Genomic DNA, 24,633 nt, shown 5'->3' with positions numbered 1-24,633 from the left:
CCACTTTTCTTGTTCCTTGCTCCTCCTGTCTACACAATGGTATTAGAGCACCTACACGATTAGGTGCAGTCTGACACTTAGAAATTTTCCCCTCCAACCTGTGATGCAGTATAACTCCCCTCATTCGCATAGGACTGACTGCTAATTCCTAGTAACTACACTCAAACTGAGCCTTTCCCCTTAGCAACCACTATTCCCTAGTATTGCTTTCATATGCATACCATTGACTATAATGGCAAAATCATGAATTGTGTGATAAAGGCTTATTTCACTTTTTTTGGTATTTTCGGCCCGATCGTGCTGGTGCACCACTGCCCTATGCTTAAACGGCCAGCATCGGCCAAAAAAAAAAAAGTTATAATTTTATAATATTTCTTCTACTTTTCACTCCAATGGCCACATATTTGGCCATTGGCATGCCTAACCCTTATAATACATGCTTTTGTATGAGCTGTTATACCTCTGTTTTGTAGTTTGCAAAAATGTATTCATCTACTAGCTGAATACATTTCTGCAGTCTACACTATTCCTACACAGATGCCTGCATGCTTCCTGGATCACTAATTCACCTCATCTGCATGTTTTTCACCAGCAGATGGGGTAATTAGCTTACAGGAGCTGCGTTCGTGCAGGAATAGTGTAGGAGTGCTCATGCACACGCCGGGAGCTCTATTCTGGATCGCTCGACGACCATATTGAGTACAGCAGCTCTTGCACTATTCCTGCATATCATGCACAGCTTGCTGAGTCCAGGGGAATGTTTATCCCTTAGTGTTCCATCTCAGGGTAGCTTCATTATTTATTCATGCCTTGGGATAAGTCTCTTTTTAGTCTTTTTGTTTTTAAAAACCAATAGCTAGTCAAACTATGGAATTAGCAGATCAGCCTGCATCACATATTCATGATACTAATCCTTTTCAGAGTTATAACCAGACCTACTTGAACTCTTTTACAGGCTGCATAGGATGGAAGCTGAGAAATGATGTCCAAAAGCCTTTTTTCTCCATCCAAGTACCTGTGGGCCCTCACAGAGGTTGGAAGGGTGATTTGAAAACATGATAGGCCTCCACTATGCTGTTTTGATTGCTATTTAAATGTAATAATAAACTTCTCATGTTAACTGTTATTTAATTTACCTTCATGATACACAACTGGGTTACTGTACTCAGTACTACTCTGTCTTTATATGTGAAAATCAATTTAATTAATAGCATTAGTCTGAACTCAATCTTGTCAAACAAAAACATGTAGGCTTTTTATACAAAAGAAATGCACAAAGATATAGATGTACAAATATGCATTTTACTTTCAGATACATAACCAGAAATAATAAATAAGAGATTCTTTTATTTGTGACCAAGTCTTTACATACAATAAGTTACAATCACCACATATTTCATCATACAAAAAAATCTTTCTGTAATATGTTTAAACGGGATTTACATATTTATAATCTGGAACAAATTTAAGCCTGTATAATAGCATGTTTTATATATACATTTCCTGTAATTTGCTAGAAAAGAAAGTAAAATATTGAATGAGCAGGTAAGTACAGTTTCTTTTTTTTATTCTGTACTTCCCCTTCATCTTCATGGCACTTCTTCAGTGGAAAAGGTAATCTACAGTTTGGTATTTTCAGAATGAGAAACTAGGTGAGGAAGCTCTCATTTCACTTTTGAAACATGTGATTTAAAGTTCCTTCAATGCATGTTTAGCAGTACTTAAAATTATATAGTAGCTTAATATGAAACTGGAGGAACATCTGTACTCATATGTAGTTGGTTTCTCCTCCATTTTATGAAATTAATGCAGTTTGTGAAATGATAGTTGTGCTCTGTTTTACTATTTATCTTTACTCACATGTATTTCCATTTCACATAGATAGCAGCAGATCCTATTTGATTGGAGTTCACCTCCTTCAAGACACAGACTGCGTGAAAAGTGTATTTAAATGATCATGCATTATCATACTGTGATGTCACCTGTCTTTCTTTATGCTATTTATTTCAGGGGTTATTGTAAAATGTATTATGTTATATTGCTCTATATGCTAAGTTTTACATTAAGGTATATCATGTTAGATTTTCCTCCTAAGAGATTTGTATAAATATGAACTACAGAAGTCTTATAGAGTGAGTACCATTGCATGTTCTAGTTTGTATACATCCAGCATTAGAATTTAAAATATTGGGAATAAATGTAAATAAACATGCAGTAAACATTACTCAGCAAGAATATGATAAACCAATGAAATAATTCAAGGTACATAAACTCAGTTTTGTTTCTATGTAATAATAATTTCTTCTCACCCAGTTTTAATGTTTATGCTGAAGTGCTTTTATAATATGTTGATTTGCAGCATGCCAAAATAAACTTGACAAAATGTGGACAAAGGCTGCTCCTTTTGCAAGACTTGACAATTTGTCATCAGCTCTTTGAGACAAAAGACGTCAACAATGACATTTCAAAATTTGACTTGATGAAGATTCAGCTTGTTGAACTAAACTATTTGGGATTCAACTCACTGAGAACAAGTTAAGGTATTTCTGCAGGGTTGTAAGTCCAAAAACAAAAAAACACCATGACTTTCTATAAAAATAGTGATTAGGAGTTCAACATCAGAAAGTTAAACTTGGCAATGGAGTGCCCATAGAACTGGGACTCCAGGAAGTATATGGAAGCCCTGATAAGAGTGGATTCTTGCAGACTAACAGATCTATTTTGACTAGATAGAATTTAGATAAAAATTAAGAAGAGCTCTACTTGAAACAGAACCAGTTGTACTGATTAATCGGAAATTCACCAAAGCTCACCATACTCTTACTGTTGTGATATCATTCATTTTACTGTCTACATGCTGATAGAATAGAAGTAATTTGAATGTGGGGACATATTCATTTAAACCATGGCTTTAAATCCAAAGAAACACAATACAATAACCTTCCTTTTCTATACTTGGTGTGACCACCAGTCTACAATTGGGCTACTGCACAAATAAATAAACATACAAACAAATAAATAATCATATCCATAAGGATGACCAGTTGAAACCAAAACATGATCAAATATCACATTGAATGTTATCTCTGAGTTTATCAACCTGATGATTTCCTAGTTTCTTCACTGACGTATATCACGTTACACATAATGGCAAAGAAACTCTTAAAAAGTAGTACAATTCCTGCCATAAATGAATACCTTTGAAGCTATTAAAAGCAATTTATGATGCTTATTCCTGTTAACAGATGTAATAGTGCTTGTACTACTTAGTTATTCAGTTTTGTGTTATAAAATTAATGCAGTATATACCATAATATGAAACTGGTTTCTGAAATATAAAATGTGCATTTAGGAAAATTCATGAATTACACACTGAATCTGGAATTCCAAGTGTAGAAGTTATGCCAAGCAGTATCAAATGTTGAAAGCAGACAACTGTTTTCTTTAATTTTTAATCTACTTTTTTCATATCCAGTGTTTAGAAGTATATTTTTGTTTACTAATATATTTTATCATATGAGTGCAGTATTCTGACTGCATATAGTTTTGCATTTATTTGCACCAAGAAAAATTTAAATGTAGTGTGTCAGTGTGGTAAAAAAAAACTTAAAAAAAACTCAAAACCACACAATTAACCATTCATTTATTTGCACCAGAAAAGTGTAGTTTTGGTATATGTATTGGTTAGAACTTCAAAATGTTATGAAATAGTATGGCTTATTTGCATTTGTTGCTAGTGACCATTTGCTGAAGCCCATACTTTCAAGTAGTAGCACATTTTGTCATTTAACCACCAGCTGAAATTTCTTTTGCTGGGTGATTTTTTTGGGAGAATTCTATGTTGCTGTTATCTAAATAATATAATGGGTAAGAGACAGTAGACATCAGCTGTAAGGCCTTGTGCAAGTCTATGCTTTTAGTGCGACACATAAATACATAATTTACAATGAACCAAAGGAAAATTCAATTCATTATAAGGGTAAAGCTACTAACAGTCATTAACTTAAGTACAGATGAAAAAATATTGTATATATTATCTCTTAAAATGAAAATTTCTGTAACATGATTTGAATTTTCTAATGCACTGGATTAATACCCCCACCAAGTTTCATCTTTCAGTCTGCTGCATATACTTCATATTCTATTCCCTTTTCAGACAACAATGTAAGAGATTACTGGAGTTAATAAATAAATAAATACATTCTGTATAAGGGAAGAATTTCTATAAAAAAAATAATAACCGTCTAAAAATAATACTTCTGTTTCATAGCAGTCGGTCTGCTGCAATTAAAGTGGCCTGTAAAATACAAAGGTAGCCATTGTCCAGACGATGAGCTTACTCTGACTTTTCTGTCTTGCTGTCCTTTACACTGACTTCTGAATTTTTTCTCAGGGTTACTTTGTCTGAATTAACATTGCCCTGGCTGAGTTCACCTGTTGTTCCATTCTTGTTTGTGGTGTGTTTTTCCAAGTAGTTGAGCATTTCACTAAGAACAGTCTGGAAAGTGCTAAGTGCTGCACAGATTGCTGGAGTGCCAAAACCATGAGTAATTAAGCTGAAAAACAAACAAACGTACATTTATACACTATATTTTCAATAACCAGCTGCAGAAAATTGAGAAAATATATCACATGTGAAGAGAACTGCAAAACATTTATTGAAACTGCTACTAAATTCAAAACTGCAAAATAACTGAAGGAAAATAAGTTTAATCATTGCTGCCTTACAAAATATCTACATTATTGCTGAATCTGAAAGCATTGTATTGTACACAAGACACTATTTTGTTCTTCATAATACAAGAGTCATCAATTCAGTATTAGTTTTTTGATCATGTGAGGAACGTTTTTCTTTACACTAAGATAGATTTGAAACGACTAACATGTTCTCCTTCCTATTCATTCCATCTTTTAAATTAAGCCTGGACTAAACTAAAAGTGCACTGGAACTTAGAAAATTGTCACATTGTTTACATGACTAATTTTATTTATTTATTTATTTATTTATTTATTTTATTTTATTCTACCAGTTGGTTTTAAATACCATTTTAAATCAGTTGTAATTTAAGTGTATATTTTGTTTCCATTATCATACATACATTTTTTATTTTTATTTTTTTCCTGGTTCTTTTTTCCACTTTATTCAAAATGATGTGTAATAACAATACTAATTATACAATTATATATATTTTTATAGATTGTTTGTAGGGTTCTTGTACACAGACCTGAAGAAGCCTAGAAGGATGAAAGCGATCTTTGTTAAAAATAGGTTATGACAATAGAAATTGATTTTTACATGCAAAATGTATATGTATATATTTATATATATTTTTTGATTGCCAAATGAACTAAGGTTGATAAATTTCCAGCCATGTAGTATATTGTCTTGGATAAAATCACAGACTTAATAATCTACTTAATAATCTGGTTAAATAAGAGGTACCACATCATTATAAATTTTATTTAAAGTACATAAGGGTTATATATTATTATGACAGCTACTAAGTAGGGCAGGATCAGCTAGAATGTCACACTGATGGGAGAAGGGATGTGAATTTAACATGTGTACCAATAACACTTTGTTTTACAGCACAATAAACCACTCCCATGCCTGATAAAAAGTATATATATATATATATATATATATATATATATATATATATATATATATATATATATATATAAATTTAGAAAGCTTGTGAGGAAATTATTACTCTATTTTTGTTTTACTTGGATCGCTTGTCTGTGTACTTAATAAAGGATTTCGACTGGAAACAGACTGTTTGCCTTGCTTGGATTACTTTCGAATACTTAGTAATGCTGTATAATTATATATTTTCTATTATTATTTTTTGTTTTGGTTTTGTTTTGACTTAAGATGAGTTTAAGTTCACTACTTCTACTACTATTTATCTGATCTGATTAATATACAGTGATTAACTAGAAATATACGGACTGAAAATCTTCCACACAGAGAAGTTTCTTACACTGTTTTAAATTTAAATAACATTACAATACTGTACATTGCTTTGTTATATGATGCAATTCAACATATATAAACTCAACAAATTTACAGCAAGAAAAGCTTCATGGATTCAAATCATGTAAAACTCAAAAACTTGCCAGAAGAAAAACTGAACGCAGATAGTGCCAGAAGAAAACTCGGAAACGTAATGCTATAGTCTTTTCTCCTTGACAATCAAAGCTTGAAGATAACCACTCAAGAATATCACTTTGTAAATGTGTCTGGTTGTTAACTTAGGTTAAAAAGAGTTTTTAGAACTGCTGCATAATGTTTGGTTTACAGTTTTTTTCTCATGCGGAATGCCTTCTGTGCAGAGTTTCCATATGGTCTCAGTTTTTGTCTGGGTTTACTCTGCCTCCCACCCACATTACAATGAGATGCAAGTAGGCAAACTAGTTAATCTTGAAATCTTCCCTAGATATGTGCTTCGTATGTATATAAGTGTGTGTGTTCTGTGATGGCCCAATGTCCCATCCAGGACTAGGTCCCGACATATGTGCATTGCTTTCCAAGATGGATTCTAGCGCCCATTAAACTTGAATTGGATACAGTTTGTTTGTTTATGTCTTTCGGCTTTTCCCGGTTAGGGGTTGCCACAGCAAAACTCCGGTCCGCTAATGATTGGTAGTGGATTTTTACGTACAGGGTTACCAGCCCTGGCGCACAACCTTCAACGAAGGCATGCCCCATTCACATATGCCTCCACACAGAAGATGCTCTAGCTGAGAACCGAATGGAACAACATCTTGCTATGAGGCGACATTGAAAATAAATTTATGCAAGGATGGATGGGTAGGATTATATAGCTCATATGAACATAGCTAGCTGACCCAGGCACATTCCTGTGGCTGACGCTTATACTATATGAAGGCTGTACAACCTGCTCATTGCATACTTTAACAGCTGTTTCTTAAACCATGCAGATTAACTATTATGGTATTTCTTTCAGAAGAAAGTTTTTTTTTCACTTTATCTTTACTATTCCTTTCCTTTTTCATTTTTATTTAAAACCCATTTCACAGAAGAGCTTTGGAATCCTTATGCTCTGACTGACATAGGCTTTTGAAAACCCTTCTTTGTAATTTTAATTAACACTACTGCCTTTCTTGTCTGAATAAAATGTATTAATGCATTTTTGACTAACATGACTTCGTTCTCCCTGAATCATGAGCAGAGTATAATAATTCCATTAATGATGCCTCTTTTCACTGCGCAAGCATATTATCTTTATATCTGGTCTCATAGATTACATTAGATTTGTTGAAGCCAAACCACTACTTAAATCTGCCTGTACTGTTTCCACAGTGGGTAAAAGACCTTCTTGTTGTTGAGAAAGCAGTCTACTTTCTATCATTCATGAAATCCACTGAATGCTAATAATAATAATAATGCATTTATTGTCTTAACTTTTCTACTTCATCAGGATATCTGCACAGCTATTTCATATTTTGAGCTATTTGCCTATGTCATGGAATGGAAGAAAGCATTAGGAAGTACAAGCAGATCTAGAAAAGCTGATGGCAGTAAACTAGAGAAAAAGAGGAAGAAAAAGACATAAGGCCTTTTAGCTAATTGTGGATGTGTGCTTCCCCACGAAGAAAGGGAATTATTAGTCCATAATCTTGCCACTAGCTTGCTGAGACAAGCCTTGATTAATCTTAATACATTTGTAATAATGTGGTTGATGGAAGGGTATTGACTTCTTATGGAAATGCCTTTGGAGATATGGTGGTTGCTGTGAAATGAGGAATAGGAGGTGTTGGGTATCTTCCACAGATTTACTAGTTTTGCATTTCTTTCCTTTTCTTTTTTAAAATATCTTTATTGGCTGAAGATTCAAACAATTATAATATCATCATTATGATAAACAAGTCACTATATATACTTTTAGTAACAACATTTATTTTTAAATTATATCCAACCAAAAAACAAAATTCCATACGATGCAAAATACAAGTCTGAAGCTAAACAATGCCTATGTACAGTATTTACACAAGTTGAATCTTTCAATGACCGATTCATTTTTCATACTAGTAATTTGTTTTATACTTGAGTTATCCTAACAGGATTAATACGACAAAGAAATAAAGAAAAGAGAGAGGGTATCGCCTTATTCCTTTATACTTTACTCTAGCAGTTCTGAAAGTTAAAGCCAAATTTAAAATTAACAAGCTCAGTAGTGATCTTCATTAAATCTGTTTCTTCATTATATACATATTTAAAAGATGATGCAATTTGTGTAAAGTTAGGAGATGTCATGCTTTTTTAGTGTCTTAATAATGTTTCCAACTGGTATTTCTGAAAAGCATGTCTCTTGAGATTAGTGTTTCAAAAATACCAGCCTTCACATCTTCAATAAATATTCAAACTTTTACTAAGCGTGTTTCCTTGTTATTACTCAAGCCACAACTAACCTAAGCATTGCATAAACTGAGTCAGAAGTACATGGTGAATATGGATGCCGACTTTATTTGTTTCTATTGTTAGTTTCTCATCTTTTCCCTCTGAATATGGCATTTTCTTTAGAGTTTTAGTATTTTGTGTAGTTGCCTAATACATAACACTAAGCCCTGACAGTAGACCTAATGAACAGAGCAATTTTTGTCTTTTACTACAGACTAATAGAATACATTTGTGGGTCAGATTTCAGATTATTGTTAAAGTCTTCCCATTCTTTTGGATAGTTATATGCACTGACTGCAGACTTATATGCTGGAGCTTTGATAACATGATGTAGATTGTTCATTGTTAATAATTCTTCAGAGGTGATTAAAAAGCAGAACCAGGGCTGTCCGAAGGAGATACCCACATAGGAGGGCCAGTGATACAAGGAGTGCCCAGGACAAATGTTTGGTCAACAACCTTGTATGCAGTAAACTTCATCATGAGTACACAAGGGTGTGCACTGGCATTGAGCAATCATTGTGGTCCCTGTTGGGATATGGCTCACATATCTCCTGTTGGGGGGCTGCTAGATTCTATAATATATGCCCTCATTGCTGAGATGTCACTGAGAGCATAGACAATCTCCATCTTTGTCTGAATGATTTTTTTTTATTTATTAGCTTTTTAATTCAGTAGGTTAAATTGTTTAAAGACCCTTTTCTGTCAAGCAGCAGGCATCCAAACAAAGACAATACAAAAATATTATTTTGTATAAAAATACTGCAGTTATATAATTTGGCAGTTTAAAATGTAACAACCTTAGCATCATGTAAGTATTGCTCAAATAATTGTCAGAGAAACCATCTGTTACAGACAAAGTAATATATCTGTGCAGCATGAGTGTTTCTTATGCTCTTCCACTTTGCACTTGTTCCATACTGTAGATATCCAATATGGGAGAATGAAATGACTCAATTTAGATTGGGAGAAGCTTAATGTTGAGCAGGCATGGGGCAAAAAGCATACAGAAAATATATGACCAATGAAAACTAGTGTCAACCATTGTATTTCTCTGTCACTAACTGAAGGAAATACAGTAGTCAGTGAGAACGACTGAAAGGTACAACGAACACTGTGGTGTAAAAATATACCTGCATTAGTGCCTTTAGTGGTACAATGCCTTCATTTGTCCTCTTAGGAAATAGAGCTAGTATTGAGAAAAATCTATTTAGGATATGAGATGTAGAAGGTTGGTAAACCCAAATGTTATGATGCCTTTTACAGCACTTCTCCCCCAAAAAGATACAATGCAACACTTTGAATTGCATAGATATGATGCCTAGATGGCTTTGCTATTTGGAAAAAAAAAGACAAGGAACTGACAGAAGAAAAAAGATAACAGATTATTGGTGGGGTACACAAAAGTATTAGATGAAATGCCTTTAACGCAGTCTCACTCAGGAGAATATTCCCATACTTAATGCCTTACATGAAGTATGCATAAGACCATTTGTGTTCAAACCTGCTTGGGAAGGTGAAACCTTACACCTAGTAATTTCAAGGGATATAGAAAGTAAGGAATGCAAGTAAGAAAACAAGTGAACAGACTATGTATAACATGCCAGTGAACAGTCTAGTTCACAATAACTACAACTGTAAAGTCAAGCCATTCACATACAAGACTATTTCATCCTTGGGCAGGATAGCTACACAAAATGGCAAACTTCATCAGAAAAGAATTAGGATATAGTCTACAAAGAGAAGGTAGAGACAGTATAGAGATGAATCAATACTGCTATTCCTAGTTAAATCTTCATGCAAAGTAAGACAGCAAAATGTAAATTTAGAAAAAAAACCACCATGGTTCTCAAATGTGATGTCATGAAAGGGTAAACAGAACACAATACCACTCAAAAAATGTAAGAAAACTCAAAGAAGAGCAGGAGATAGAAGGATATTATGAAACAGAAAAGAAAATCAATATAGCAAATCCAATGCTAAGGAAATAATAGCAAATGTATTTTATGAAAGGAAACAAAACCTTTTTATATAAAAAATAGCAGAGCAATGAAAACCTAAGATAATATATTTAAGACGGTTTACCTTCATAATCTCGAATCACAGTGGTTTGAGTGCTCATATGAGCGACTTGAAACCACGAAAGTGAAAATGTTGACAGTTCTTAATGTTCGAAAAACAGCAAATTGAAAAGTAGATTCACTGTTTTTCGAACATTAATGTCGAACAAAAAAAGATGAAGTGTAAAGCATGTGGAGCAATCCCCCCTGCACCCCCCTACTTTATTATTCTAATTCCAAGATTGCACTACAGTGGGGAACGAAACCATTTCCCAATCTCCACTATAGTGCAATCTGCCCTAGAATATCGAATGTGCAATGAGTGAATCTCACTGTGCATTTGCTCATTGCACATTCAAACCTTTTTCCGTTCGGCCTTTGCAAACTTTGCAAACTGCCTTTCGGAAAATTGCTGTTCACCCTTGTGCAATACGCACATGTAAAGGTAAACCATTCAAGACATATATGTAAGAATGCACCTACAGACAGTCCAGGAGAAGGCAATAATAAAAGTGTGGCTATGTCTGTTAAGTATTCGCAAATCAAAGAAATTTATAAAACCACCTAAGCCACACACAAGTAATTTCCTTAGAAGAAAATTTTGCACTAGATGAGTCAAGCAAGTGTATTTCCTGAATGGGTCTTAAAACTAAAAGGGACAAGAAAATGAGATTAGATGAAACTCGTTGCAGAATTCCAAATAAATTGAGTGTTGAACTAATAGCATATCTGATTACTCTCTAATAAACCAAGAATAATATGGCAATTCCTGAGACTGGAAGAAAACAGATGTGATTGTCTTTGATAAAAGCTGGACTAAAGGAGAAGGACAGAACTTCAAACCAGTTTCTTATGTCTAAGCTGCTAGAAAATAGATGAAATTACTTAAAATAGACATGACTAGGAAGTGATATATCTGATCACTGACCAGCCTGATAAGCATGCAGTCAGAAGAAGCTTCCACCAAAAGACTTTGAAATAGAGGGTAGAGTTCTTCACATTCTACGCTGGAAGCTATGGTCCCAATTAAAATAACTACAAGCAAGGTCACAACACCTGTGGAAAAAGTTAAAAATGTTTTAATTGGATGTTCTTTCTGTCTGCCAGAATTGATCCGTTGGGCTTTGATAAACTGCTTTTGGTGATGGAACAAATATGACCAATTATGTGGCATTTATAAGTCAGTGAAACACAGATCCAAAGAAACATCACTCTACAGAAGGAGAGTCAAGTCAGACAAGTCTAATACAATATCAGCATCAGTAACAGAACTGTATTAATGATGGAGTTTTGGTTAATTTTCTTTAAAATAAGCCATATTTGTTCGCAGGTTCCACTTGTTGATCTCCAGCAAAGTGTCATCTAACTCTGAAAGAAGCAAAAAATGAGCCTGGCGTAAAGATCAGGTTTCATGTCTTTATCCAACCTGAAATTACTGCTTGATTAAATTTTGTATCTCATGTTCTACCTTAAAAAATGTGGAAACTAAGGTGGCAGTACACTGTACTCAGTAATTGTATGGTATTACATACACAAGTGTCAAAGGCTGTTAAGTGCATTGACAGCATAGAAACATTCTGCACTATTTCATAGTGGTTAATGGGATGTGTAAACTATGGCATCATGAAAAAAGTCTTTACTAAGAACATATTAGTATAAAAGCTGGTTGAAAGGTGTTGCTACAATAACAGCTGACAGTGGATTTTTTATTTATTCATTTATTTATTTGTCTTTGTATTTTGGTATTTAGCACTGAGATTCAAGACTTTTTTGATTTTGAACTTAGAGAAGGCCTTTTTTGATTCTTGCCTCCTGAACTTTGCGTTAGAAGTACCAGTGACTACTCAATGTGTCATATGACCTATTTACAGTTCTGGTTCAAAACATGGGAAAAGGATGAAGAAGGCATTGACAGCAAAGCTTACCTTACTGTAACATGTGATAAGCCAGTTAAATAAAAGGCATTTTAATACAACTCTTGCTTAAAGCACGGCCATCATTTTATATGGTGTCTTTTATGGCCTGGAATAGTGCATGAGTTAGCAGTCACCATCTTTTGTAGAGCAGGACATATCACTGCACAAAATGAACACCTTTTTCATGACTGATAGCAGTAAAGTGAACTTAACTGTTGTAGACTAAAATTAATGCACATGAACTTAACTGCTCTAGACTAAAATGGATGCACATGAAGTCTTTTTATGTTTTCAGACAGCAGTAAAAAGGAAAGGAAAATACTTCAGCTGAGTGAGACAGCTAATACATCCAGTGGCTACACTGGCCTCAGACCCCAGAAATATGTATATTATTTGAGTTATACCAAATTGCAGTGGGAGAGAGAGTATACATGGTTCAAAGCAGGTCTTAAATGAGAGTGACATTCATATACTTTTAGATGCTTCTCTCTTGTAGGTTCCTAGTATGGACAATGTTATCACTAAATGCAATTCTAAATTGAGAAGAACTGACCAGCTGTCAGAGGCAATCTGTGCAGGGATAGCACCCATACAAACAGTATCACATATCTTAACATATTTGGAATGTAGCCCATCCAAGCCACACTTACCAAAAAAGGGTTTTAAGGTATTTACCTGACAAGCACAAAGTACAGGGTTAGCGTCTTGTCTTTGGTCACTGTACGGTTATTGGCTAAGCATGAGGTAGTCTGCAGACTGATTGTCTAGTATTTACCTATGAACTAGGTTCTCACAAAGATTCCTGACAAGTGCCATTTTAGAGGATATGAAATATGTTCTAAGTCCTCACAAGTACAGTAAACGCAAGGCACCTACAGAATTATGGGACAAGCTGCTACATGACTTGTTCATGGCTAATTCAAGGACAAATTCTGGCTCTACCATCTTGTTATATAAGTCCAGCATCACTGCTGACATACAGTTTGGTAGCTACATGCCCTTTTTGATAAGGTTGTTGAGTTTCTTCCAGAGCTGTCAACAGTCTGCAGATTTATAGTTTTGATCTATTGTACAGATCTGTAACATAAATGTTGAGACAGGATTTTTTATACTCTCATTTTGCTATCCTTACATAGGAAGGAAGGAACTTAGTCATTCCTTGCCCCTGCTTGCAAAGGTAATTACTCATTGCTTGTTTCGGCCTACAAGGGTGACTTTCCTGTCAGTCTATACATGATAATGGAGTTTAAGGAATCTGAGAAGTTCATTGCTAACTGAGAGCTCTTAGCCTGTAGAGCCTATGAATGTGCTGTGTATTACTGTAAGATGGAGAGAATAAGATTATAGTTTTGAAAGTAATATAGGACTCAGATGTAACAAAGCCATATGGGCACAGCATGGTTGTGATAACAAGAACAGTCATACACATTGAGAAATGATGGTAACTGATAACATTTAGGATTATTTTAGTACTCCGGAATAATTAGGAATGACAAAGGGTCATTCCAAGGAAAAAAATACAATTAAAAGAAGTATGACTCCCATTTGGTTGACTTTGAAAGGTTGTTCATTGCAGATAGCAGAAAACCGTTTTGTAATCAATTTGAAGTCCCACTTCCTAACTGATGGCTCATGAATATCCTGTTTGAAAAGCAGCCTTTCATTTAGAAAGTAAAGCAACTGTAGTAAATCCCCCCACTTTCATAGTTACAGCCAATTAAATTGTACTAAGAAGTCTCTGAATGTTTTTGGATATGTACTTGTACTTTACAGTTCACCCAGTGTGCTTCGCCATTATGTTTTCTATTACTTGACCTTACAACTGTGCACTAACTGCACAATCTGCAAATCTGAAACATTATTTTCTTTCTGGTATGAATGGTGTTCTAAGGTGGAAGACATGAAAAAAGTGTAGTTTTGTTTGGAAAAAAAATACAAAAAGAGGCAGACATCATTGGCATTTGAAGTAAAATTGTCTTTTCTATGATATCTCAAATATGCACTTCATCTTCTTGAAAACATTAAACATGAAATTGTGCCATGGCTTTGGCATTACATTTGAGGATGGACTTGAATAATTTGGGATAACTTGGTCAAAACAATTAGGAAAGGCTTAGTCACAGCATCCCAATACATTTTTGGGAATCAGTAGTGCTGCAAGCTTTGTTGAATGAGCAAAAGAAACAGGTTACTACCAGTCGCATGACTTAAATTCCTGTAAATTAACATCAAAGAATCAAGGAACCAACCTCAGAAGAACTCTTGTCATGTAAGAAACATAGCACTGTACTGCCTAATAAACTAGATCTACCACTAAATCTGAGGTGACCACATTTAGCGAAATACAATTCAAACTTATAAACAGATATAAAGGCAACAGACACTTCCAAATAATTTTAATGAATCTATAGTATGGTGTAACAGGAAACCCCCGGTGTAATAGTTGCCTTCAAGCAAGGGCCATCATTGTGCTCTATAAGATCAGATTCTTGCACAACCTAAGATATGACACCAAGTTCATTACTGCATCCTTTGTATTAATGTACAGGAACTCAGATGTTGAACATCAAAGTACAAATTCTGCCTAGGAGCCTTCAAACAGTTTTGATGCATTTGAATGAAGCCCAACTGACTAAAACCCATTTATTAAAACTTATTGCCTGATGTCCCACCTCACTGAAATCCCTTCTGATCAAAATGACAATAATGTACAAGAGATGGACCAGAAAATAAACCTTGGCAAACACAAACTGAGGGATCAAACCCCCTTCACCCTGTTACTTATTTATAACAAATCAGAGATCACTGACAGTTGTGAAATTATATGTTTGCTTTTTCTCCAGCTTTTAGCATTTTTAAGTTGCTATATGTAAAAAAGGGGTGGTACCATTATAGAGGACGCAGGAGGGCTTGTTGTCTTGAAAAACACTATTTAATAGTTACGCTGTATTCTTTTTCTGATCATATTAGGAAGGTTTTCATGAGTTTATTGATAATTAGATCAGTTGGGACTTCACTGAAGCATGCCTTCAGTTAAATGTGTACAGCTTCAGTCATAGAAAGCACATGCCTGCAAACAGCTGCAGGTTCCCCAGTGATCGGCCATGTATAGGTAAAGCTCCAGTACAGAAATGTATTTTTTACTTCTTGGTAATGCTGATTCACCTTAACATGAACTAGTCTGCTGTGCCTGTTACTGCAGGGTGCCAACAGTAGTCCCCTTTAGTGCTTTTTCCATTAAGATCCCCAGCCATCAAAAATAAAATATTTAACATATAAGTGTGAGAAATGTGCATATTATTTATTAATTCGTTTGTCAAGATTTCTATTTCATAGCTTTAGAATACGTTTCCTTCCTTTCTTATGAACTTACGCCACATACCACTTTGAGATGTTTTATATAAAAGCTGTACAGCATCTCTTTATACTCACTTTCCCTGCTTAGAACAGCTGACACAACATTGTACATCAGATGAAGACAAAGACTTTGTTTCTTAGGAATTATGACATGCGCTGACATTGAAATTTATGTTGCATTCACCAGCACATTTTTCTAAATCCCTTTTGATCCTAAATAGAACAGCAAATTGCATTTCCATGCCAAAGAGCAGTTTTCCGTATGTCACCCATTTCAAATATGTCACATTGTACTACCTTTAGGGAAAACATGCTTACTTCTGTAGCTTTTACTTTACTAGTAGAATTTTGACAAATGCAGCTATGTATTCTAATATGCTGTTTGATGGTGAATATTCTGGACTGTGAGTACTGTGTTGAAATTGTTATTTTTACTGAGTTCTTTGAAGTCTCTCTCATATAAACTATCTATCATTTTATATTTCATTCTCTACTGAAAAAAAAAGATTCAACTCAGTATTGATAACAATGCCAATAATTTCAATGTTTGTGTGTTTTTCTGGTAAGAGGGCAAGATATGAAATATCTAGCCATGGATTTGTTTAAAACATTATTACATTCAGGAATTAAGCCACAATTTCAGTTCCTAATTCCAAATTGCTCAATACCTATACTCCCATTGTACAAGCAGGGCACACATTTGACTATAGCAAAATAAAGTAAGGACAGTCGGCATGAAAATTATTAGAGCACAAAGCAGCATAAAAGAAGGACATCTGATTGGAGAATAGAAAGTAATATGGGTTCAGTCAGAGGCCAACTTTTTAATGGGTAGAAATTAATGAAAACAGAATTCTAAAGCAAAGGGGAAAACTGAGGAATTAGTGAGAATAAAACAGCAAAAATATTAATTTGGAGCATGCACATCTTTTACGTTTTCAGTGGTAATTAAAATATGACTAAATACAGTAAAACATCATGTATATATGAGAAGTGGACCTGTTTTGTTTCCAGATAGGAGGATAACACTAGGTTATTACAAAAATATAATTAAACACTATGAAATTGGATCAGATGGAGACAGAAGGTCCATAGCTTAAAAAAGGTATATGGACCATACTTATGGAATCTGGAGTTGTCTTCAACTATGAGAAATAGTGGACAGCATTTGATTATGATGCTTGAAGAGTAACTGTAATATATTTCTACAAAAGCAAACCCAAAGCTAATTTTACGGTACTTTTCCGTTAAACCCCTACCACTTCATGCTGCTGTGTTTTGCCGCTATTTCGTCAGCAGTTATCTCGGTCTTTAGTTTGTCCTCCTTCCTGCTTGCCAACACCCAAGAAATGTGTCTGCATCTTTGGAAGGGCGTATGCGTAAGTAAAAATGTTTTTTTTTTGGTCAAATAACGTGTGTGTATGTGTGTGTGTTACCAAAATTAAGACTGGCTGCAGTGCTGTCAGGTTTTAATTATCGTTTGTGTTCAGTGTTTCAGGTACAGTTTTCTAAGATGTATGTGTTTCTAAATCTCTTGTTACCATCTGCCCTAATAAACAACATATTGTACTGTACTTGCCTCGGTGCATTAACTCAGTCTTGCAGTAGGCATGGATGAAATTTCAAACAGTATATGTGATAAAATGTGGTGGTGGAGGCTAAATGTATTACTCTCTTCCCTAAATTTCTGCAAGTCATGTCCTGGCAAAATATAAGGTAAAATCAAATACGTTCTGTAAAATTAGCAACAGTTTAGAGGCATCCTGAATAAACACCACATTTAAGAAATTATGTTTTAGCTGTAACACAAAAAAACTAATTTCCTGTACCCAGACGTGTAGGAACTTCCCTCCTGTACATTCTTATTGTTTTCTGCTTGGAGAGAGCAAGCGTTTGCTCCAATATTTCAAAGTGCACAATGACACCTGCTAGTAAACCATTTCTAACCTACTGCAGATTTACTGACTTTGGAAAAACGGGCACGTTTTGTTTAGTTTTCTTGATTTTTTTTTTCTTGTTAAGGATTAGCAGCAAAACACAGCAGCGCAAAGTGGTAGGGGTTTAACGGAAAAGTACCAATTTTACTATTCACTTAAAAAGATCAAAAGTAAATATTTTAGCTGTGTTACTATATAAGAAATTGAGTTAAACTGATTCATATTTAGTAGAACAACATGGTACCAAATGGATTTTCAATACAATCTGTAAAAGTCATGACAGTAGAGACCTACACAAGTTTCAGCAATTTTATTACATTTGCACATTTTATATATATATATATATATATATATATATATATATATATACACACATATATATGTACGTCTGTTGAATGAACTTTACTAAATATACATAAGATAATGACTATATTTCTCATATAAAGATAATAAAATAACATCTCTACATGGGAAGTATAGTAACATCCTACAGACATTTCAGCAGTGGTCATTTACTACAAGACTGCAATTATTATTTACAAATATACCAAACAAGCTGATGAAACAAACGTATGTTAACCATTTGCTGCGAAGAACATAGATGATTTATTGTATGGTTTAGTTCCCGTGCGGTGGTTTTTGAGATTCCACTATAAGTAATTGATTTCAGACTTGCAGCAGGTAAACTGGATGAATCAAACTCATCAACCTGCACACCTACCAAATTTGTAGGTGGAAACTCAAATAAAGTATTTTCGCTGGTAGCAGGCTGCCTACAACCTTTCATATGGGAGGCAGAGATTCCCCCCTCCAATATCCACTGAGATATATACCTATATATATATATATATATATATATATATATATATATATATATATATATATATATATATATGGGTCTACCTGACAACGTCGACAGCTTAGAACGCTGACACTGAGAACACCGACGCCAGAAGATCGACAACTGAGAAGACCGACGGATGAAAACACTGACGCTGAGAACACCGACATGGGAAAAGGTTGTGTAAGTATGCGGTAGTGATGGATGTTAGGGTGCGAGTAAGGTAAGTGTGCGATATTGATGGTCTGTAGGGATAGAGGTGGGTTAAGTGAGTTAGGGTTGGGGCGCGGGTTAGGTAAGTGTGCGGTAGTGATAGTCTTTGGGTTAGGGGCGGGTTAAGTGAATTAGGGTTAGGGCGCGGGTTAGGTGAGTGTGCAATAGTGACGGACCTTAGGGTTAGGGTTTGGCTTAAGGTTGTAGATAGTTGTGTATGTGAGGTTTAGTGTGGGTTTGTAAGGATTTTGGTGTGCTTGTGTTGTGTGTGTGCTTTTTGGACAGGGGATTTGTTTTGTTTGTTGATTGTCGTTATTATGGTGTGTTGGGCATGTGATGTTTCGTGTTTGTGAACTGTCGGTTATGTGGTGTCAGTGATTTCGTTGTCGGGCATGTGATGTTTCGTGTTTGTGAACTGTCGGTTATGTGGTGTCGGTGATTTTGTTGTCGGTGTTGTGATGTGTCGGTGTTGTCAGGTAGACCCATATATATATATATATATATATATATATATATATATATATATATATATATATATATATATATACTAACTCCATGGTTACACAACTTCAGGGGAAAACAGAAATTACCTGCTAAGAAAGATCAGATTACAAACACACAAACACAGCTATAGAGAAAGGATAATATTAGCTTGCATGTGAGAATTGAACCCAAGACCTCTAACATATCTTTGCTGGTGTCACTGCCACAGGACCAACAATAGCCTCTGGTTCAACAGATGTTGAGTTTTCCCTTAAGTATCTTATTCCTTCAGCTTGGAAAGCCTCAGAGTGGTGATTTTATTTATTTATTTATTTATTTATTTATTTATTTATTTATTTATGTATTTGCTATTTGTTTATCGCAAAATTCCATCTACGTCAAAAGTACCCATTTTCAGAGGAGGCCTGGGAGAAAAGCTCCATACTTAATAGTTTTAAGTTATTACAATCAGACATCTATGTACATACACATTACTATTTCTTCACTTATGTAGAGGTTAGGTAGTTTATCATTTTACATTGAATGTTGGATGTTACAATTCAGTTATATATGTAATTTGAGACTGGGATATGTTAAAGAGCAGCATGTACATTATGTTAGCAGATCAAACCAATAGTAATATTGTAGCAAAGATCGTTGCTACAGGTTAGTCAGTATTTGAATGAAGGACAGAAACATTGCCGAGAGATGCGGGAACAGTGTAGGGAGGTGTTTAAAGGAAAGTCAGCTGTAAGGATATATAAAAAGGGGGATTCAGAGAAGTTTTGTAAGAAAGCTAGGTTGGGGCGAAAGGAGCTAGGAATTCTGAGATATGACGAAGAAGTATCAAGCAGAGCTAGGATAGCTGAGAAATAAGAGAAGGAGTGTTTAGAAAAAGGGTTGAGGGTAGACAGATTTTAGAGAAAGCTTGTGTATATGAAAGCTTGTGTATATGAAAGGAGGAAGGGTAGGGACGGTAGGTGACAAAAATAGGAGTGAAGGAATTTAGCTGGTTGTGTCATCCAGGGGTAGGAGAATTCAAATTTATGTTAGCCAGGAGTAGAGCAGGAACATATCCAGGTTTTATTTAGATGTTCTTTTAAGGAGAATTTGATCAATTTACAAACACACATGCCCAAATATAGAAGAAGCCCTCTGCTTAAACACTATTAGAATCATAAAAGTAAAAGGATAATATTAATTCTTATTTCGGACTGAAACCAAAGACTTCCATCATATTGCACTGATGTCATTGCTACTGGACTAAAAAACATTCCTGGACAGATAAGTATGAAAAAAGAAAAATTGCTTGCACAACTCTGATCTCACAATAGGACCAAAAGATGTAAAAAGCATTCTAGGAGTTGCACTTGTTATTTTTATTTATTTATTTTTTGTTGTTGTTGTTAATGTGCAGTTACAATATTATCACTGTAGATTTACTGGTGTTTGCTAGTGATCTGTTTTGCAAAGACCAGTGCCAAAGTTCACAAAAATTAGATTGTAATTTGCTTTGTAGTTTTACAGCAGGGACATCAGTGCATGAACAGGTTGTCTGCATACATCGTTATGTTTAGAGGAGAAAGATTTTTATTAGACAGAAATGAGTCTAGTTACTAGAGTATACACTATCTCAAGGCATATCAGAAATCCAAGCAAACAAAACAGAAAGAAGGAACAAAGTACACAGTAAAATAGAACCTAAAAGAGAGATGAGTAATGAGAAAGGCAAAATGAAATGAAATGAAAGCAGTAATACAAAAGAAAATGCATGGATAAAACAGACAGGAAGAAGACATGCAAAATTCATCTCAGTTGTCATGATGGTCAATATCCACATAGGGGAACAGTGTGTAAGTTTGCGAACCATGTAGAAGCACAGCTTTTTGCAAATAGGTTCAGTGTCCGAATGTGTGTTAAACTGACCGTCACTGTTATAGGTGTTCCTTAACCTTGCTATTGTCTCTTTTCATTATAGTACTGACAAAAGCTCTAAATAAAATTGTTCAAAAAATGAACTATAAACAGCATGGGTGTAGCTTACAGTTTGACATGTATGTCAATGCTTACAGGATTTAAAAATAATTTATTTTTGGAATTAGATATGCTCAAATCTAATTTTAACAAAAAGAAAATACTATATGTTCATGACCTATTCCAGTAGCTTTTTGATGCATTGTTTGCTATGTGGGAATTTTGCTGAAGCCAGTTAATCAGATTTTTTTGTTTCTGTAGGGAAAATGTATACAAGACAGAAACATATATATTGCTTGGGGTAGGAATGGGGTTTTAATAGTAGGGGGTTGAGGTTATATTTTGGAACCTGGCTTATAATTTCAAAGATCCTGTGTACACCCCTGCAGCAGAGTGCTCTTTATTAAAAGTCATAGAAAATTTAATTTACAAAAGGTTAACTTTCTTTATTAAGTAGCTATTATATTATAGTGTTTACCAGTATAGTTGTTCTATCTTCTAAAATTAGACATTCTGCAGGAAGGTTTGTCCCAAATAAATATCTGGTGTCAAAATCATAGACTGAAACTAAATGTCAACAAAAAGCATTATTGTATCCTTTGGGAAGTCATCTACCCCAGGCAACTACCACATTGACAATACATCCCTAAAAGCTGACCCATTTGTTTGGGATTTTGAACTTATGTGGGCAGTGACCTAACTTTTGGCCAACGTGTGTCCATTGTTGTAAGAAAGTCCTTCTATATTGCACAGCTTGTAAAGAAAAGGATTTTGTCTAGATCTAAGGTTGTCATTGACCCCTTTGCTCAGCCCTCATTAAGCCAGTCATTGAATATAATGCACCCTTTGGCATGTATCTGCCTGAACACATGCCACAACTGGAACATCCCCAGAGGTACCTTACTGAAGGGATGCAAAGGCTAAAGGATATGTCCTACATGGACAGACTCCCTGTCACTATACTCCACGTCCTACAGACTGTTAAGAGGTGACCTGTGTCTGACATGCAAGGCATCCTTCAAACCATTACTGATGAATTTACTGCACAACAGCAAGTCAAGTGACATTAGAAATACATGGTCTAGGGATCTAAATCTCTTCTGCAACATCAACAAAATGGTTTGGAGAGACAGGTATATCTTGCAGAGAATACCACTGCTCTGGAACAGACTCCCCAGCCAAATAAAACAAAGTTCATTTCTGTTGCAACCTGGATCTATGGATGGGAAACATTAAATTTACCCTGAGACTGCTCTTTGTACTACTAATGAACAGAGGCAGCTCCTAAATGCTTTATTCCATGCATACACCCCTGAAATTATCTATGGTATGATCCCAGTTATTCTCATTAGGGGCACTATATAATTAGTGACCACGGGTTGGACAAAACCGGTGTCTAACCAAATGGGAGAGATTATTTTGATCACAAAAAGGGAATATGGCTAGGCTTAAAATGGCACACAAAGGGAACTATCCTAATACTGACCTATGAACCTATGAGCAAATAACAAAAATGCTACAGGAAGTAGAAGAAGAATAAGAACTTATGAACACAGAGATCCGCTGCCTTGTATTCCTGTGCTGACCTGTGTCAGTGTTTATTCTAAATAAAAGGAAATAACTGATAAAGGACAAGACTCCACAGCTTAACGAGAAGTGTTATATCTTATGGTGGGCATTTAAGTTCTCTACATGGCCTCTCTAGAGGGGAGTCTTTTAAAAAAGCTTACCCTGAGAGATTAGAGTGTATTTTAACTGCTGGCAGAGAGGGGTTCTCTCACTCATCCAATAAGTTAAGAATATTTATAAAATTAAAGTTGTAATTCATTTTATTTTCATTGCAAGTCTTGTAAGTACCTGCATCTACTAATCAACAGCCTCATTAATTCTGGTAAGTCGTTTAAATTATGAAGTGGTATTATGTCCTGAATTTTTATTTTATTGTATTTTTCATTGACTGGCTCTGGGGCTAATTATGTCACCACTTAATCAGTTTCATAGTATGTAACATTTTCTGAATAAGAACTAACATAACTGTATTGTCAAAAATAGCTGTATTCTCCTTGTGTCTATAAGGTTTATTTTATGAGAAATGATAAGGTTTTACAAGTTGCCATTAAGGCCTGCAGAGTACATCAAACTTACAACCATTATGAGAAACAGAAGTCAAGCAACTTTATAAAGAAGCACAGCTGCATAGCAAGAATCAGGTACACACAACGCTCTTTGTCCTACAGCTACTAAACTTCAAAGGAATCAGCATGTATGAAATAACTCTTTTAATCCAGTATGATTTGTATTTCCTAACAACAGCATCTTGTCTAGCACATGATAATAGGACTGCTAGCTGTTTGTTTTCTATGAAAAGCAAGTATCAAATGCAGTGCTAGGAGCATGCCAAAGGAGGCTGCATCAGTGATTACAGTTCTAAACCTGCTTTCAGCAGGTGGCTTCTTCACTTGGTGATCTGTGGGTTAAATGCACATTTTTTAAATATGAAACCATTATGGTAGGATTTGTTTCTTAAATTTCACTTTATGTAAAATCTATCAGGAAGAAAGAAAACAGTCTGGGACTAGTGCATAGCATATACTATATCTCATCCTTACTGACTAGAAAAGTATTTCATGAATCATGAGTAACTGGGTCTATATTAAATTCCCAAAAGCCGACAATGTCGAATCTGACATTGTCGACACGAGAATAGCAAAACTGCAGAACATCGAATAAGTAAACGGAAATCTCTGTAAGGGGGGATTTCTGTTTATTTCAATGTAGTGCGGTCTCAGATTTGGTATATTTAAGTAACAGGGGGTGTGGGGGGGTGCAGGGGGCTTTCCCCCCTGCCTACACCGTTTAGTTTTTTTTTTTTTGTTGATTTTATTTTTTTCTGAACATTCGATGTTTTAACGGTTCGATCACTAAAGGTCGACCTTTAGTGATTCAAACTGTTAAATACTCATTCTAATATAGACCCTGAGTAACTATGTCAAAGAATGTCAGAGAAAAAATGCTTGACTCATTTGAGGAATATACAGTTCTGCTGCTAGTCACAGCTAAGCAACTAGGATGAAAGAGGTATCTGGTGTGCACCTGATTTCTGTCCTTGGAATATTGTTAAACAAAGACCCTGATGCAAGTAAAAAAAAAAAAATTATTTTAGCTAGTGGTTGAGCAAAATCTATCCAGGAGTATCAAGTCAGAAGAGCAGTTATTTATTAGCTAAAGGGTGATAGCAGGATATACACCAAGTAGAAAGCAATGTTACCTTTTGAAGAAGGTTTTCTGGAATTTGTTTTTCTAAACTGGAAGTCTGATGAGAAATCAGGTAAGACAAATAGTTAAATTATCAAATCCCAAATGTATTGAATGTAAATATATAGTTCTATATTTATCTTTGTTTTTTTTAATTTTTGGTCCCTTT

The 24,633-nt window shown here is 34.9% G+C and overlaps 1 protein-coding gene across 2 annotated transcripts in view; it reads right to left on the bottom strand.

The window, feature by feature from the left end:
- Positions 1–1,327: 1,327 nt before the first annotated feature.
- Positions 1,328–24,633, bottom strand: part of TFAP2D (transcription factor AP-2 delta) — a 129,461-nt gene continuing 106,155 nt past the window's right edge. For both annotated transcript variants that reach the window (XM_044062669.1, XM_044062668.1), the window contains one exon: positions 1,328–4,556. In XM_044062669.1, the coding sequence (XP_043918604.1) occupies positions 4,337–4,556 (220 nt within the window). In that variant the 3' untranslated portion in view covers positions 1,328–4,336. The remainder of the gene's footprint in view (positions 4,557–24,633) is intronic.

This window comes from Protopterus annectens, chromosome 2.part1 (genome assembly GCF_019279795.1).
Source record: "Protopterus annectens isolate FY-2018-M chromosome 2.part1, PAN1.0, whole genome shotgun sequence".
Lineage (NCBI taxonomy): Eukaryota > Metazoa > Chordata > Ceratodontiformes > Protopteridae > Protopterus > Protopterus annectens.
This window is presented reverse-complemented; position numbering and strand designations above follow the sequence as displayed.